The 19287-nt window shown below is 45.3% G+C and overlaps 1 protein-coding gene across 3 annotated transcripts in view; it reads right to left on the reverse strand.

Annotated features, from left to right (window-relative positions):
* scube1 (signal peptide, CUB domain, EGF-like 1) overlaps positions 1-19287 on the reverse strand; it is a 208764-nt gene that overhangs the window by 57289 nt on the left and 132188 nt on the right. For all 3 annotated transcript variants that reach the window (XM_078416899.1, XM_078416897.1, XM_078416898.1), the window contains 2 exons: positions 17608-17724; positions 13553-13675 (listed from right to left, as the gene is read on the reverse strand). In XM_078416899.1, coding sequence (XP_078273025.1) covers positions 13553-13675; positions 17608-17724 — 240 coding nt within the window. The remainder of the gene's footprint in view (positions 1-13552; positions 13676-17607; positions 17725-19287) is intronic.

The following is a 19287-nucleotide window of genomic DNA, read 5'->3' on the forward strand; positions in this document are numbered from 1 at the left end:
TGGGGTCGGGAACCATCTTCAGACTGGAGTTAATGGGGTGACTTTTTGTGGTCGTGATTCAGAGAGTCACGTGATGTGGCAAATAGATCAGATCAGTTTCACAAGAAAAGGTGCCACTGTTTCAGTGTGGAGGGCTCCAGGTTGATGCCAGGGTAATCCAGACCAGTCTTGGGCTGGCGCCCAGCCGGTAAACGCCAGCACAAACAACCACCAAACCCATATTCCCCACGCCCTTCCAAGGTCCCGACATGTCTCCCACCTTTTTTGTTCCAGCTCACTGTCACCAACCTCTCCTCTCCAGCAAAGCGAAACTCCGGGAAAGGTGTTTTCACAACTTAAATTTAGAGGGGAAAAAGGCAAACACCGCGATGGCACTGCCTCGCGAATCCTCCCTTGTTTATTTGATTACTGAGCTAATATTATGGCATGCATCATAGCATAAAGTGTTGCTTTAGTATTTTACTCAATCTGAATTTATCTTTAGGAGATACAGCGCGGAAACAGGCCCTTCGGCCCACCGAGTCCGCGCTGACCAGGGCTACACACCGGGGACAATTTACAGAAGCCAATTCACCTGCAAACCTGCAAACCTGCACGTCTTTGGAACTTGGGAGGAAGCCGGAGCACCCGGAGAAAACCCACGTGGTCACCGGCAGAACGTGCAAACTCTGCACAGACAGCACCCGTAGTCAGGATCGAACCCGGGTCTCTGTCAACTTATGACATTGTCAGAGAGGCTAACATGAAACCTCTTACTCTCCCTTCATTGAGAATCACGTACAGCTTTCTGGAAAATGTGCACTTTATGCTCTAAAAAGCCAACATTTAAAAATTTGCTGAACATGATTCTAGTTTGACAAAAAAGTGTTGGCTGCTTAACGTCAGACTCCGAATAGTTAACACTGAAATATTTTAAACCATGGGTTGATATTCGTGCTGCCCATTGTCAGTGCTGATACACTTTTTAATGAAGTTAAAATCAAAGACTATTAACAATGAATATGGCACGTTTTTAAGCAACTGTAAATTTGAGACCGAAATAATTTATTATTGTCAGTGGGGCTATTATGAGATTTCCACTTTCCCTTCAACCCTTCTTTGCTGAGAGCTTCCCGAAAATTGTGCACTTTGCTTTCTAAAAATTTCAACTCTGAGTTGTAACAGAGCTTCTGCCATTACAAAAAAAAGCTATATTTCCACTTTAAAAGACGGTGGTTCAAAGGGCATCCATAAGACATTGAAACTGTATTCTTTCCCTACATCCCCCAATCCATCATTGCGACAGGAAGATTATTACATGTCTATTTTATGAAGGCACATTTTTTGACAAACGAGGAAGTTCTTAAGGCCGTTGAAATGACGTGGAACTATGTGGAGAGAAAGAGAACTTTCAGTAACAGCGCTTGGACTTTAATCTGAGGAAACAGTGACGTATAACATGGACCTAAGTATCGGAGAAGATAACTCCCAAGACCAATTTCCAATGTTTGGAAAATGTTCAAATAAGCACAAACATTTTAACGATTTGGATTCAGATAAAGCATCGAACATAGAAACATAGAAACATAGAAAATAGGTGCAGGAGTAGGCCATTCGGCCCTTCGAGCCTGCACCGCCATTCAATATGATCATGGCTGATCATCCAACTCAGTATTCCCGTACCTGCCTTCTCTCCATACCCCCTGATCCCTTTAGCCACAAGGGCCACATCTAACTCCCTCTTAAATATAGCCAATGAACTGGCCTCAACTACCTTCTGTGGCAGAGAATTCCACAGATTCACCACTCTCTGTGTGAAAAAAAACTTTCTCATCTCGTTCCTAAAAGACTTCCCCCTTATCCTTAAACTGTGTGACCCCTTGTTCTGGACTTCCCCAACATCGGGAACAACATGTGGGTAGCAGGGTGGCGCAGCGGTCAAGCTGCTGCTTTTCAGCGCCAGACTTCCACGTTCGACCCTGACTACGGGTGCTGTCTGTGTGGAGTTTGTGCGTTCTCCCCGTGACTGTGTGGGTTTTCCCCGGGTGCTCCGGTTTCTTCCCACATTCCACAGACGTGCAGGTTTGCAGGTTGATTGGCTTCTGTAAGTTGTCCTTATTGAGTTGGATAGCACTAGTGATTGTGGTCGGCGCGGACTCGGTGGGCTGAAGGGCCTGTTTCCACGCTGTATCTCTAAACTAAACTAAAATTATAGTGTTTCACATCGGACATTAACCGGAAGTTTTTCCTCTCAGGTTAGATACTAAAGATTCCAGGGCTCTATTTTGAAGATGACCAAAGATATATTTCCAATCTTCTGGGAAATATTTGTTCTTTAACCAACAGCACTAAAATAGGTCATTTGGTCATTGTCACACTGCAGTTAGTGAGATCTTGGTTCCTACATTTCCTAAAATAGTTATTTGTACACGTCTAGAAGTTCTCAATTAACCACAAAATAATTTGGGACATCCCAAATGTCTCAAAGGATGCCATTGAAAAGCAAATCTCTCTTTGTTCAAAGAGTATACTGAAGAAATGGACACTTTAGAGGCAGGAAACATGTTCCCAATGTTGGGGGAGTCCAGAACAAGGGGCCACAGTTTAAGAATAAGGGGTAGGCCATTTAGAACTGAGATGAGGAAAAGCTTTTTCAGTCAGAGAGTTGTGAATCTGTGTAATTCTCTGCCTCAGAAGGCAGTGGAGGCCAATTCTCTGAATGCATTCAAGAGAGAGCGAGATAGAGCTCTTAAAGATAGCGGAGTCAGGGGGTATGGGGAGAAGGCAGGAACGGGGTACTGATTGAGAATGATCAGCCATGATCACATTGAATGGTGGTGCAGGCTCGAAGGGCCGAATGGCCTCCTCCTGCACCTATTGTCTATTGTCTATATGGTTGATACTCAGCAGGGGATGTGTAGAAAGGAACTGCAGATGCTGGTTTATACTGAAGATAGACACAGAGTGCTGGAGTATCTCACAGGGTCCGGCGGCATCTCTGGGAAAAAAAGGGTGGGTGATGTTTCGGGTCAGACTGTACATGATTCCAATCAAGCCGTCCACAGTGTACAGAAAAAGGATAAAGGGTACAACATTTAGTGCAAGATAAAGTCTGAGCTCCGTCTCTCTATCCCTCCCCCACCCAAGTTGCACTAGCTTCTCGTTTTCACCTTACAAACAGCTAACAATGGCCAGTTTCCTTTATCATCGTTACTTTTTTGCATATCTTTCACCCATTGTTCTTTATCTCTCCACATCATCGTCTATATCTCTCATTTCCCTTATCCCTAACCAGTCTGAAGAAGGGTCTAGACCCGAAACGTCGCCCGTTCCTTTTCTCCAGAGATGCTGCCTGTCCCGCTGAGTTACTCCAGTGTTTTGTGTCTATTTCCGATTAGAGACAGTTCAAAGGTCTCCACTCGGGTAGATGGAAGGTGAGGCCCGCTCTCTAACTGGTGGCATTAAACAGCGGCGTTGGAGTTGAATGCTTTGGCTTTCCTGAGGCAAAAGCATGGCTGTTGTTTTTACAAGACAATTGGCGTTTATTTTTTGGCTTGTAAAGATTGCTTAAAGTGAAATAATTAAATTGGAAGAGCCGTGAGCCAAAGGTTTTACGCACGCACGGCCCAAGTCCAACAAAACTTTACAGAAGAGGTTTACACAAAAAGCCATCTTTATACAGCCACATGCACAGAGCCAAGTCATTTTAAAGCAATTTACAGCACATGGCAGACCTTTGAGATGTAGTCACTTCGGATTGTCGGAAATGGGGGCAATTAATTTAAGCGCAGTGAGGTACCTCAAAAAAACATTCAGGCAAAGATGGATTTCGTTTTATGATGTTGTTTGAAGGATAAGAGGTGGAAAATTCCCCTGCTCCTCTTTAAATCACAGGCCAGGAATCGTTTTCCACAGCTGACAGGAGAGATAGGGCCGTAATGTAGTGTCTCTGCTGAAAAGTGAAACTGTGCGCCATTCATTAAGCCAACTCGTTAATGTTCTGCGTCAACTCGACTTTATGCCCCACCAATTTGGAGGGTGAACTTTAACCAACGACCTTCCGAGGGAAGGGTTGCATGGTTTTTCCACGGCCGTTTAGTGGGGGAGTCTGTGCCAAAGCAACAAAGAAAACAAATCGGAGAGAGAGAAAGAGTAATAAAGGCAGGAAGGAGAAAAGCAAAGAGAAGCCACCTGGCCGCGAATACTCAGCCGGTCGGGTAGCGCGTGTGGAGGGAGGAACGGTGCTCTCAATTCAGGCTGGTGCCCTTTTATCAGGTAAAGTAAGATGGAGAAACACAGGAAATAGGTGCAGGAGTAGGCCATTCGGCTGATCATCCAAAATCAGTACACCCCCGTTCCTGCTTTCTCCCCATATCCCTTGATTATGTCAGCCCTAAGAGCTATATCTAACCGTCTCTTGAATTCATCAAGCCCTCTTGCTATTGAGGGCGTGCAGTGTAGGTTTACTAGGTTAATTCCCGGAATGGCGGGACTGTCATATGTTGAAAGACTGGAGCGACTAGGCTTGTATACGCTGCAATTTAGAAGGATGAGAGGAGATCTTATCGAAACGTATGAAGATTATTAAGGGGTTGGACACGTTAGAGGCAGGAAACATGTTCCCAATGTTGGGGGAGTCCAGAACAAGGGGCCACAGTTTAAGAATAAGGGGTAGGCCATTTAGAACGGAGATGAGGAAAAACTTTTTCAGTCAGAGAGTTGTGAATCTGTGTAATTCTCTGCCTCAGAAGGCAGTGGAGGCCAATTCTCTGAATGCATTCAAGAGAGAGCTGGATAGAGCTCTTAAGGATAGCGGAGTCAGGGGGTATGGGGAGAAGGCAGGAACGGGGTACTGATTGAGAATGATCAGCCATGATCACATTGAATGGCGGTGCCGGCTTGAAGGGCCGAATGGCCTCCTCCTGCACCTATTGTCTATTGTCTATAAGTTCTAATGCATTATGTACGGCAAGATCTAATATGCAGAGAAAGGGGGTGGGGTGGGAGAAAATGAAGGTGGCACGGTAGTGCAGAAGTAGAGTTGCTGCCTCACAGCGCCAGAGACCCGGGTTCGATCCTGACCTCGGGTGCTGTCTGCACGGAGTTTGTATTTCTCTCTGGGACCGCGTGGGTTTTCTCCGGGTGATCCGGTTTCTTGCCACATTGCAAAGATGTAGATTAATTGGCTTGTGTAAATTGTAAATTGTCCCTAGTGTGTCGGATCGTGCTCGAGTACGAGGGGGATGGCCGGTCGGCGCGGACCCGGTGGGCCGCAGAGCCTGTTTCCCTGTTGTTTCGCTTAAACTAAAACTAAAGTAAAGGAAGAAACAAGAAACTGCAGTTGCTGGTTGATACGCAAAAAAAAGACACAGAGTGCTGGAGTAACTCAGCGGGTCAGGCAGCATCTCTGGAGAACACGGATAGGGTCGGGACCCTTCTTCAGTCAAAGGGCAGTTTGGGACACGGTGGATGGCTGGATGGATGAAATGATAGAGGGGTGCAGGGTGTGGGTGAAAGACAATGGGAAATGTGCTCACAACAGGTAGGTCTGAGAGAGGTGAGAAAGTGAGGAGAGCATTATCCACAATTACCAGGAGGATGAGGGAAAAAAAAGGCAAGTGCTAGATACGTCAAATACCAGAGCTACAACTGTGACTGTAACTGGTTTGGGGGAAACAAGCGGGGGGGGGGAAGTGACCACTCTGGGGCACGCCACCATTTACGCCCTAATCTATCACATCTATTGTCTTTTAATCTGAAGTCAGAAGCTTGAGGTTGTAAGTGATGAGAACAGAATTAGGCCATTCGTCCCATCAAGTCTACTTCGTCGTTCAATCATGGCTGATCTATCAGATCTCCGGGTCAAGCAGGGTCTTGACCCGAAACGTCACCTATCCACGTTCTCCAGAGATGCTGCCTGACCCGCTGAGTTACTCCAGCACTCTGTGAAACGTCACCTATCCACGTTCTCCAGAGATGCTGCCTGACCCACTGAGTTGCTCCAGCACTCTGTGAAACCTCACCCATCCACGTTCTCCAGAGATGCTGCCTGACCCGCTGAGTTGCTCCAGCACTCTGTGTCTTCCTTACTACGCCAGCATCTATATCTCAGACACCCCTACTAATCAAGAATCTATCGATTTCTGCCTTAAATCCACTGGCTTGGCCTCCACAGCCTTCTGACTAAAGAAATTCTGACTGACTAAAGAAATTGCTCCTTATCTCCTTCCTAAAAGAACATCCTTTAATTCTGAGGCTATGTATGACCTCCAGTCCAGTGGAAACATCCTCTCCACATCCATTCTATCCAAGCCTTTCATTATTCTGTACATTTCAATGAGGTCCCCCCTCATTCTTCTAAACTCCAGCGAATACAAGCTCAGTGCCAACAAACACTGGTGATGAGAGAAAAGAGCTGTCAATTTAACCATACAGTGACAAGCTACCGTGACAACTAAGTTTGGTTTAGTTTAGTTTTGAGTTTAGAGATACAGCGCAGAAACAGGCCCTTCTGCCCACTGAGTACGTACCGACCAGCGATCCACACACACTAGGGACAATTTATAATGTTACCAAAACCAATTAACCTACAAACCTGCATGTCTTTGGAGTGTGAGAGGAAACCGGAGCACCCGTAGAAAACCCACGCGGCCACAGGGAGAACGTACAAACTCCGTACAGGCAGCACCCGCGATCGGAATCCAACACGGGTCTCTGGCGCTGCAAGGCAGCAACTCTACCGCTGCGCCACCGTGCGGCAACTAAACTGACAACTAAACATACTGCATGAATGGTAAATACTTTGCTCGGAACAGAGGCTGAAAGGTATGTTGGGAAATATTGCGAACAAATTTAGTGTGTGGGGTTAACTTGCAACTCACAACTATTTTTAAAATAGTGCTGGATTATTGCAATTTATAACCTAAAAAAGAGTAGAGTAATGGAAAATGTCTGCTTTGCATACTGTTGTAATTCACAGGTTATTACCAACATTCACGGGAGTACAATGCATCGGAATTTTGGACCTTGAAAATCATTTTTATTACCCCTATCACTGGAATGGTGGAATCCCCATAGAGTTACCTGCAGAGAAGTCAATTTTGAAACAATCGGAATAAAAAGACTTTGCGCTGTAGTCTATAAAAACGTAAGGGGAGCTGATTCAGATGTTGTAATGGTTTCTGAGTTGTATTTTCATAATGTAAAGGACAGAATTATGACCTTACAACACAGACCTTAGTCAGGTATATCTGAAGGCACCGGCCGCGGGACGTTTCAGCGCCCGGTGCGGGGACTGTGCGGGTTGGTCGGGGACGAGCTGTCTGTCCGTGGGCGTGGGGAAGAGAGGGGAAGTTTTGTTGCCTCCATCACAGTGAGGGGGTGTTTGGAGTCATTGTGATGGACGTTTGTGTTGGGGTTATGTGTCTTGTGTTCTTTTTTTTTTCTGTGACTGCTATGTAGTTTCGTTCGGTACTTCGGTACCGAACGACAAATAAAGCTCTGTTATACTGTTATACTGTTAATTTATTAATACTTAATCCATATTTCACACAGAAACTCGCCAAGCTCAATAAACATAATAAAGCATTTAAGGGGGAATAGTTGAGACATTCATATCTCACAGTAACCATCAGCCTTGAAGACTCAAGCAATTAAATACTGCTGATCGCCCAAAACTATGGGCTCTCAAAACTAATGGTCAATTTTTTTAACGTTTTCATTGCAAGTTTCCCAAAAATGGAGGATCAGAGATAAAACAAGTTACTTTTCACTGTTTGGTTCAGTTGGACGGCAGCACAAATCTATGGCCATTACTTCAGTATTGTTTAAAGTGATTTACCGTCAGTGAAATACTTCTTGAAACGTGCGCTCACAAGCACAAATGCCCACTTCTTAGTGCCCAAGATAGTCTCACGAACAGCAAATAATAAAAGGGATTTATTCACAAAATGCTGGAGTAACTCAGCAGGTCAGGCAGCATCTCAGGAGAGAAGGAATGGGCGACGTTTCGGGTCGAGACCCTTCTTCAGACTGATGTCAGGGGGGCGGGACAAAGGAAGGATATAGGTGGAGACAGGAAGATAGAGGGAGATCTGGGAAGGGGGAGGGGAAGAGAGGGACAGAGGAACTATCTAAAGTTGGAGAAGTCGATGTTCATACCACTGGGCTGCAAGCTGCCCAGGCGAAATATTAGGTGCTGTTCCTCCAATTTCCGGTGGGCCTCACTATGGCACTGGAGGAGGCCCATGACAGAAAGGTCAGACCGGGAGTGGGAGGGGGAGTTGAAGTGCTCGGCCACCGGGAGATCAGATTGGTTAACGCGGACCGAGCGCAGTTGTTGAGCGAAGCGATCGCCGAGCCGGCGTTTGGTTTCGCCGATGTAAATAAGTTGACATCTGGAGCAGTGGATGCAATAGATGAGGTAGGAGCAAATAATAAAAAGTCAATCTGTATTTTTTTTTCTTTTTCTGATGATGGTGTGTGAATAATATTGGCCAAAGCATATTTTCTTCACGTAATATTGGGGGATATTTATCTGCTGTGACAGCAATCATCAAGTCACCTCCAGCAATTCAGGCTCATGGTCCTTACACTGACCTAATATCCGAGATTACGTGCGTGTTATCAATGGCCAAGAATGCACATCATCAGCGCCTCTATGTCCTTAAAAGGCTTAGGAGGTCTGGCATGTCCCCACCAACTCCCAGCAACGTCTACAGATGCCGTGTAGAAAGCATTTTATTGGGATGCATGACAGCAGGGTTTGGGAACAGCTCCATCCAAGAACGCAAGAAATTGTAGAATGCAAAATTTCTGGTTGGATATTTTAAAAATAGTTTCTAAAGTTATCGACAAGCAATTGGATATGGATCCAAAATTAATTATATCATATCATCATATCATATCATATATCTACAGCCGGAAACAGGCCTTTTCGGCACTCCAAGTCCGTGCCACCCAGTGATCCCCGTACATTAACACTATCCTACACCCACTAGGGACAATTTTTACATTTACCCAGCCAATTAACCTACATACCTGTACGTCTTTGGAGTGTGGGAGGAAACCGAAGATCTCGGAGAAAACCCACGCAGGTCACGGGGAGAACGTACAAACTCCTTACAGTGCAGCACCCGTAGTCAGGATCGAACCTGTGTCTCCGGCGCTGCATTCGCTGTAAAGCAGCAACTCTACCGCTGCGCTACCGTGCCGCCCATATTAGGATTATCAGAACATACTACAAACTTTACAACAAGTCAGGTACATTTTCTTGATTACAGTTTAATAACTGCGAAAAAATTAATACTTAAATTTTGGAAAAAAACAATAACCCCCACAATTAAAATGTGGACTATGGAAATGACAGAGACCCTGCATTTGGAAAAAATAAGATTTGCCTTAATTGACAAACCTGATTTATTTTTTTTAAATATGGTCTCCATTTATTGAATTTTTAGAAAAGTAAATGGGTTTGACACAGGATAAAATAAAAAATTTAAATTAAAAGTTGAAACTTGAGTTTAGGGTTGGATGTACAACTGTAGTTAATGTCTCCCGGATCTACCCCCTTTAATTTTTATAGTTATACCTTTTTTAAAATTTTTAATTATTCTCTCTTCCCAATAGTTTATAGTTTTTTTTTTCTTTCTTCTTTATTTTTTATTTTCTCTCTTTAAAAATTTAAAAATTGAAGCTATGTAAGAACTTTGTAACAAATTTGTCTTTTATTTCTATCTGTAGATATGCTTTTCAAAAATAATTTAAATTTTTTTTAAATTTTTTTTTTTAAATTGTAGAGTTGTGGACGTACTATCATGCAAACCAACCTCCCCTTCCATTGACTCCATCTACATTTCACGCTGCCTCGGCAAGGCCCGCCAGTATTATCAAGAACGAGTCACCCCAGTCGCTCCTTTTCTCCCCTCTCCCACCAGGCAAGAGGTACAGAAGTGTGAGAACGCACACCTCCAGATTCAGAGACTACCTTCTTTAGATTTTAGAGATACAGTGCGGAAACAGGCCCTTCGGCCCACCGAGTCCGCGCAGCCCAGCGATCCCCGCACATTAGCACTATCCTACACACACTAGGGACAATTTTTACATTTACCCAGTCAATTAACCTACATACCTGTACGTCTCTGGAGTGTGGGAGGAAACCGAAGATCTCGGAGAAAACCCACGCAGGTCACGGGGAGAACGTACAAACTCCGTACAGACGGCGCCCGTAGTCAGGATCGAACCTGAGTCTCAGGCGCTGCATGCGCTGTAAGGCGGCAACTCTACCGCTGCGCCACCGTGCCACCCAACGGTTCTTCCCAGTTATCAGGCAACTGAACCATCCTGCCATCAACTGCAGAGCCTCCCATCTACCAGGCTGACCTTTCTGTCCTGGGCCTTCTCCATTGTCAGAGTGAGGCCCATCGCAAATTGGAGGAACAGCATCTCATATTTCACTTGGGCAGCTTACACCCCAGCGGTATAACATTGACTTCAAGTAACCCTTGCTTTCCCTCTCTCTCCATCCCCTCCCCCATCCCGACCTGTCTTACGGTGTCCGATTACAATTTATCTGTTTGCTTTGTTGGTACCTTCTCCCAACTAACAATGATCTATTCCACATTTTCCTTGATCTCCATTCCCTTTGTCCTGTTTTCACACCTTACACATCCTTATCTATACACTTCCCACTGCCCTGACATCAGTCTCAAGAAGGGTGTCGACCCAAAATGTCTCCCATTCCCTTCTCTCCTGTCCCGCCCGCTGAGGTACTCTAGCATTTTGTGTTTACTTCGATTTAAACCAGCATCTGCAGTTCCTTCCTACAAATATAACTGCGATGCAGCCAAGCTAATGGAGTCCTTAGCTTGGAATCAATTGTTAGACTTGGCTCCAAACAATGTCAGGATGACTGTTACTTCATCAAAAAATCTGAGGCCAAGAATTTAACATATGAATTTTGTCAATTCGCTTGTCTCAGAGCTAACCTCAGCATTTTATTGATTGGGTCAATTCTGCAACATTTGGCTTCTGAAGCCAACACAAAGATTCAGAGCAATCCAACATCTATCTTATGCATAAGTCTCTCACTTTGGAATGAGTTCTGAAAATTCTTTCTTCGCTCCGAAATGTCTCGCTGAAAGAAACTCCACTCCATGTTTTCCAAACGTGTATCCGATGGGAACAAAATGATTGGCGTTCACAAGACAAGTCCTTCACACACTCACCTTCGAAGACCTTTCTTGTTGAACGGTACTATCGTTGACAGGGTTCATTACATTACAGAACAAAGTTGAATGAAGAATTTTCTCTCACACTATATTGGATTAACTCATTCCTTTTTTTTAAAAACATGCTGCTTATCATTACAGATGTCAAGGGAGTCATACAACACGGAAACAAGCCACTCGGCCCAACTTGTTCATGACGACCAAGATAAGGTCACAAGTTCTAGGAGTAAAATTAGGCCATTTGGCCCATCAAGTCTATTCCGCCATTCAAACATGGCTGATCTATCTTTCCCTCCTAACCCCATTCTCCTGCCTTCTCCCCATAACCCCTGCCCCATATTCACTAGTTCCACTAACTGGCCCATATTTGGCCCATATCCTATTTCCTATCCATGTACCCATCCAAATGCCATTTAAATGTTTTTCCTACTTGTCTCAATTACTTCCTCTGGCAGTTTGTTCCACGTACCAACCATCCATGTGAAAAACCTGCCCCTCAGGTTCCTATTAAACCTTTCCCCTCTCACCTTAAACCTATGTCATCTCCTTCTCGATTCCCCTATTCTGTGTAAAAGGCTGAGTGCTTTGATGCTACCTATTCCACTCGTGGCCTTGTACACCTCTATAAGATCATTCCTCCGTTTCCTGCGCTCCATGGAATAAAGTCCCAATCATGTCCTATGTCAATTTGATCCTGGAGAGGGAATCAAGAACGGATTTTGTTATTGCTGGGCGAAATCAAGAGTAACAAATGCCATCTTTCGCCCACATCCAAACATGCTGACACACAACTCTGAAAGAGCCTTAGCACAACATTCTCAGATGATGTATGAAAAAAAACTGCTGATGCTGGCTTTTTAAATCGAAGGTAGACACAGGTCTGAGGAAGGGTCTCGAACCCAAACGTCACCCATTCCTTCCCTCCCGAGATGCTGCCTAACCCGCTGAGTTACTCCAGAATTTTGTGTCTACCTTCTCAGATGATTGGGTCTTTTAACATGGAAATTGGAATCTGTCAATGGAAAAGGAAAACTGGTGGGCTAGACAATGGGTATTTGAACTCGTATCACAACTCGTCTGCCCTATCATGAAAGTTAAAACCAAATTCTTTGAAGATGGACACAAAATGCCGGAGTGATTCAGCAGGACAGGCAGCATCTCTGGAGAGAAGGACTAGGTGATGTTTCGGGTCGAGACCCTTCTTCTGACTGAATGATATCGAAGGTCAGAACAAAACAGCTCTCTATCTTTCAGTCTGAAGAAGGGTTCCGACCCAAAACATCGCCTATTCCTTCTCTCCAGAGATGCTGCCTGGCCCGCTGGGTTACTCCAGCATCTTGTGTCCATCTTTGGGATAAACCAGTATCTGCTGGTCCTTCCTATCCAAGTTCCTTGAAGCCTTCCTGTAATGTAAATAATGTTCATTCATCTTTCACACTAATCCAAACTTCAGCGAACCACAGATCAGAATTAATATTTGTGTCAGACAATAGACAATAGACAATAGGTGCAGGAGGAGGCCATTTGGCCCTTCGAGCCAACACCACCATTCAATGTGATCATGGCTGATCATTCACAACCAGTACCCCGTTCCTGCCTTCTCCCCATAACCCGACTCCGCTATCCTTAAGAGCTCTATCTAACTCTCTCTTGAATGCATTCAGAGAATTGGCCTCCACTGCCTTCTGAGGCAGAGAATTCCATTGTGAGGCAGAGACATCACATTGCGTTCTGCATCAAGATGCACAAGATGCAACTTGTTCAGGAATGGAAAAAAATGGTGTTATGTTCGTTATAATCATAATCATAATCATAATTTTAATAGCCGAGTATGTTTTGCAACATACAAGGAATTTGATTTGCCATAGAGTCATACCAAAAATAGCAACAAGACACACAACTACATAAAATTTACCATAAACATCCATCACAGTGGTTCCTCCACATTCCCCACTGTGATGGTTGGCAATAAAGTCTGAGCTGCTTTAGTTTAGTTTAAGCAAACTAGAAACACTTGAAAAGACACAAAATGCTGGTGTAACTCAGCGAGTCAGGCAGCATCCCCTGAGAACACGGATAGGTGATGTTTTGAGTCAGACCGAAGAAGGGTCCCAGCCCACCTATCCATGTTCTTCAGGGATGCTGCCTGACCTGACCTGCCTGAGTTACTCCAGCATTTTGTGTCTTTCCTCGGTAAACCAGCATCTGCAGTTCCTTGTCTCTGCATAGAAAAACTTGAACATTGATATTGAAATATAAAATCACCATTTTGCCTCATTGTTAGATCAACTTATTTGTTGCCTGCAAACAGGTTAAGGAATGGAGTGGATGGAGTGGAGACTTACCTTGGCAAGATCGTTCATCTGTCAGGAGCTTGTGGCCTTTCCGACAGCTACACTCAAAGCTGCCGACCGTGTTTCTGCAGAAATGGTCACATCCCCCGTTGTTTATTAAACACTCATCAATATCTGCAAGGAAAAGATAAAAACTCATTACAGAAATTATTATGTAACTTGCATTGTTCAATGAAGCATAGATCCTAAGTGTAGCATCATAAAAGGATTTGAAAAATAAAGTACATCCCAGATTCCAAACATCTGACATGTGACCGCATCAACCCAAGAGACCAATCCTATTTTCCAGAAAACGGAGGTGCAAAGGGACATGAGAGTGCTGGTGCAGGATTCCCAAAAGGTTAATCTGCTGGTAGAATTGGTAGTAAGGAAAGCAAACTCATTGCTAGCATTTATTTCGAGAGGACTTGTATACAAAAACAGGGATGTAATGCTGAGGCTCTACAAGGTGCTGGTCAGGCCGCATTTGGAATATTGTGAGCAATTTTGGGCGCCATATCTGAGGAAGGATGTGCTGGCTCTGGAGAGGGTCCAGAGGAGGTTTACCAGAATGATCCCAGGAATGAGTGGGTTAACATATGATGAGCGTTTGTCGGCACTGGGCCTGTACTCACTGGAGTTTAGAAGAACAAGGGGGGACCTCATTGAAACGTACAGAATAGTGAAAGGCTTGGATAGAGCGGATGTGGAGAGGATGTGTCCACTAGTGGGAGAGTCTAGGTCATAGCCACAGAATTAAAGGACATTCTTTTAGGAAGGAGATGTGGAGGAATTTCTCTCATCAGAGGGTGGTGAATCCGTGGAATTCTTTGCCACAGAAGGCTGTGGAGGCCGTCAGTGGATATATTTAAGGCAGAGTTAGATAGATTCTTGATTAGTACGGGCGTCAGATGTTATGGGGAGAAGGCAGGAGAATGGGGTTAGGAGGGAGAGATAGATCAGGCATGATTGAATGGCGGAGTAGACTTGTGGGCCGAATGGCCTAACTCTGCTCCTGTCACTTATGATCTTACGACCTTCCAGAAGAATTTCAGAGCCTCCATTCTGCCAGCTCGGGACATTAACGCTGCTCAATTATCAAAAATACTTATTAACTGATCAGCTGGGTATGGATGAAACACAATTTGTTCCTACGCTTAATTCTAGAAGTCATTGGGGTGAAAGCCTTGGATCAGAGGTCGAGGTGGTTTATCTGCAGTTGATTTCTTGGACTGAATGGTGATCAGTATCAATATCTCTCGGGCACAAAAACACACGGGCAAAATCGTCAAACTCAAGGGTCAGGGGAGCCACCCTGATGCTTTACGCTCAGTAGAAACATAGAAAAATAGGTGCAGGAGGAGGCCATTCGGCCCTTCGAGCCAGCGCCACCATTCAAAATGATCATGGCTGATCATCTAAAATCAGTGCCCCGTTCCTGCTTTTTCCCCCATGTCCCTTGATTCCTTTAGCCCTAAGACCTAAATCTAACTCTCTCTTGAAAACATCCAGTGAATTGGCCTCCAATGCCTTCTGTGGCAGTGAATTCCACAGATTCACAACTCTCTGGGTGAAAAAGTTTTTCCTCATCTCAGTCCTAAATGGCCTCCCCCTTATTCTTAAACTGTGACCCCTGGTTCTGGTATTGTGTTTAGCAGTGAACTTGCGCGACAAAAGGCTTTTCACTGTACCTCGGCACACGTGACAATATTGGCTCTGTCGGCATTGGGAAAGATTTTTTTAAAAGTTGATCAGCTTTCAGGTGCAATATTCTCTCCAAGGATATCCTTGGGCCTTCATTTGTCATTTTCTTAGTAGAAGTAGAGTTCTGACATCACTCTCCAGGAATGCAAAATGGGGATTGGACCTCTGCAGGTAGGAACAGTGCAGATAGGGATGCCAACTTCCTCACTCCCGAATAAGGGACAAAGGGTGACGTCACCGCCCCGCGCCCCACGCGCCCTCACCCAGCCAGCGGCCACGTGCTCCCGCTCCACCAATGGCGGCGCGGGGCGGTGTTGTCGCCCTTTGTCCCTTACTTGGGAGTGAGCAAACTGGCAACCCTACTAATACAGGAAAGGGGCGGTCCCGCACGGGACAAACCAATTTAGCCCCAAAATACGGCAAGTCCCGGCTGATACTGGACAGTTGGCAACCCCTGAGCGCAGCATTCGGAAAACAAAGCACCCGGTCGGAGCAAGCACAGTTCAGCAAGCTTACAATGTGCAGGTCAGAGGGGAGGCTGGATGTGTACTCGAAACTTGGCACACAGATCCCTTTGGCCTTCGTGCGAACAGTTTGGAAAGCTGTACAAGAGTGAAGTTAATCTTTCATGTCAGAGCTGTTGGTGGATGGCTCAGTTATGTTTTTGGCAACATGTTGTTAGGGGGGGAACTTGGCAATTCTATCGCAAGCCGCATTTCTGGGCCCTGCTGCTTAATTCCCAACAGTGAATCTGCATTAAGTTGTGTCCCAGTTGTTTATTTAATGTCCCCTACAGGAAAGGCAACCTGTATGGATATTTGTTGGAAGAACCTTGGAAGAAGGGGATCAGAGGGAGACAGATCGGCCATGATTGAATGGCGGAGTAGACTTGATGGGCCGAGTGGGCCTGCTTGCATGCTGTGTGACTCTATCACTCCCTATATTAAACTTAATCACTCCCTTCATGTGGGCATCAAGAATCTCTTCAGATCTCTCCCAAAGTTTCATGGGTTTTACCCTCACTACGCTAATATTTACTTCTTCTGCGCCAATATTTACGCCTCAAACAAGTTTGCCGCCCTGATTATCACAGCGCAATAGGCCACACACAATACCACCTTGGCCACACACTCGTTTCACCCCTGCCATTGGGAAGAAGGTACAGGAGCCTAAAAACTGTAACGTCCAGGTTCAGGAACAGCTTCTTCCCACTAATGAGTAGTTCACCAATGAGGTAGATTGCACTATTATTGTTGTTTGTTTTTTATTGTGTGTGTGTGTGTGTGTGTGTGTGTGTGTGTGTGTGTGTGTGTGTGTGTGTGTGTGTGTGTGTGTGTGTGTGTGTGTGTGTGTGTGTGTGTGTGTGTGTGTGTGTGTGTGAGTATGTGTATGTATACACACACTGAACATTTTTATATTGTTTAAAGTGTACCATGTTTACCTATTTGCAGCCCAGTGGTATGAACATCGACTTCTCCAACTTTAGATAGTTCCTCTGTCCCTCCCTTCCCCTCCTCCTTCCCAGATCTCCCTCTATCTTCCTTTCTCCGCCTATATCCTTCCTTTGTCACGCCCCCCTGACATCAGTCTGAAGAAGGGTCTCGACCCGAAACGTCACCCATTCCTTCTCCCCTGAGATGCTGCCTGACCTGCTGAGTTACTCCAGCATTTTGTGAATAAAAACCTTCGATTTGTACCAGCATCTGCAGTTATCTTCTTATACTACCTATTCTGTTGTGCTGCTGCAAGTATGAATTTCATTGTTCTATCTGGGACCTACGATAATAAAACACTCTTGACTCTAGACACTTGACAATTTCAAACGTACCGCAATGCCCATTAAGTGTTGTGCTCAAGGGACAATCAGATAGTACTCCCATGTCAACAAGAGCCGGTCCGCTTGGTGTTTGTATGAAGGAACTGCAGGTGCTGGTTTACACCGAAGGTAGACACAAAATACTGGAGTAACTCAGCGGGACAGGCAGCATCTCCGGAGAGAAGGAATGGGTGGCGTTGAAGGCAGGTCTCGACCATTCCCACTCATTCCGCCCTGTGGATGGCTGGATTGAAATCATGTACAGTCTTTCCGCTGGCTGGATAGCACGTGACAAAGGCTTTCCACTGTACCTCGGCACACGTGACAATAAACAAAACTGAACTCAACTCAGTCTGAAGAAGGGGGGAACCTCACCCGTTCCTCCTCTGCGGAGGTGCGGCCTGCCCCGCGGAGTTACTCCAGCATTCAATGTCTATCTTCCGCTGGTAGACACGGACTGTAGATTGTAGAGCCAGACATTTACGATGCCGGGCAGCGTTGACAGCGCGGAAAGGTTGGCGGTACACGAGGAGCAGGGGGGACCCACCTTTGCACGTTTTCCCATCGGGTTGCAGGGTGAATCCAACCGGACAGCTACACCGGACTCCCGTGGCTGTGTCCTTGCACGTACGGTCGCAGCCTCCATTGTTCACGGCGCACGTTTCTGCGGGTAATAAATTCACCGTTCAGCCTCAGACATACATCACACCGGCATTTACTCAAGGCCACAAAAGGTAAAGACATATCCCAGCCCGCACAGGTACCCTATCAGCACGATTTGTTTTGTTTTTTAAAAATGATAAATAAGCAACAGCATCTTGTCGGGGGGTGATTTCCTTTCACAGGAACTTACAGGAATAAAGCCAGCAAAGTCTGTTAATAAGTTAATAAGTGATAGGAGTAGAATTAGGCCATTCGGTCCATCAAGTCTACTCCGCCATTCAATCATGGCTGATCTATCTCTCCCTCCTAACCCCATTCTCCTACCTTCTCTGTGATGGTCTGGGCTGTGCCCACAATTTGCTGCCATTTCTTGCAGTCTTGGATGGAGCTGTTCCCAAACCAAGCTGTGATGCATCCTGTTAAAATGCTTTCTACATGACAGCATCGATAGAAGTGACTACTGCGTTGTTCCTGTGGATTTTAAATCTTTACACCGAAGGAGACCTTCTTGGTGTGCTGTGGCACTACAACCGTGTTAAGGAGATAGATCCTGCATGGATCTAGCAGCTCCAAAACTGGGCATTCACGAGGCACTGTGGACCATCAGTAGCAGAAATGATCACCGTCTGATCACGACTCGTCCAAGGGTCACCAATGAGGTAGTTAGTAGTTCACCAATGAGGTAGATAGTAGTTCACCAAACAGGTAGATAGTGGTTCACCTGAGATAGATAGTAGTTCACCTGAGGTAGATAGTAGTTCACCAATGAGGTAGATAGTAATTCACCAAACAGGTAGATAGTAGTTCACCTGAGGTAGATAGTAGTTCACCTGAGGTAGATAGTAGTTCACCTGAGGTAGATAGTAGTTCACCTGAGGTAGCTAGTAGTTCACCAATGAGGTAGATAGTAGTTCACCAAACAGGTAGATAGTGGTTCGCCTGATGTAGATAGTAGTTCACCAAACAGGTAGATAGTAGTTCACCAAACAGGTAGATAGTAGTTCACCTGAGGTAGATAGTAGTTCACCAAACAGGTAGATAGTAGTTCACCTGAGGTAGATAGTAGTTCACCAAACAGGTAGATAGTAGTTCACCAAAGAGGTAGATAGTAGTTCACCTGAGGTAGATAGTAGTTCACCAATGAGGTAGATAGTAGTTCGAGCCATCCACAGGAGGTACAGGAATGCCGTCGCACAGAACAGGTAAACATAGAAAATAGGTGCTGGCGGAGGCCATTTGGCCCTTCGAGTCAGCACCCCCAGGTAGGTGCCTGACCTACGATGCTGCTGCTCATCTCTAACTTTAGATCCAGATCTCTAGCCAGAGAGCAGTGCTGAACTACTAAGTACCTCTTTGGTGAACTTCGGACTATCCTTGACCGGACTTTGCTGGCTCTATCTTGCCCTAAACGTTATTCCCTTATTTTAATTAAAAAAAAATTTTTTTTAGAGATACAGTGCGGAAACAGGCCCTTCGGCCCACCGAGTCCGCGCCGCCCAGCAATCCCCGCACATTAACACTATCCTACACACACTAGGGACAATTTTTACATTTACCCAGCCAA

Source organism: Rhinoraja longicauda, chromosome 20 (genome assembly GCF_053455715.1).
Source record: "Rhinoraja longicauda isolate Sanriku21f chromosome 20, sRhiLon1.1, whole genome shotgun sequence".
Taxonomy (NCBI): domain Eukaryota; kingdom Metazoa; phylum Chordata; class Chondrichthyes; order Rajiformes; family Arhynchobatidae; genus Rhinoraja; species Rhinoraja longicauda.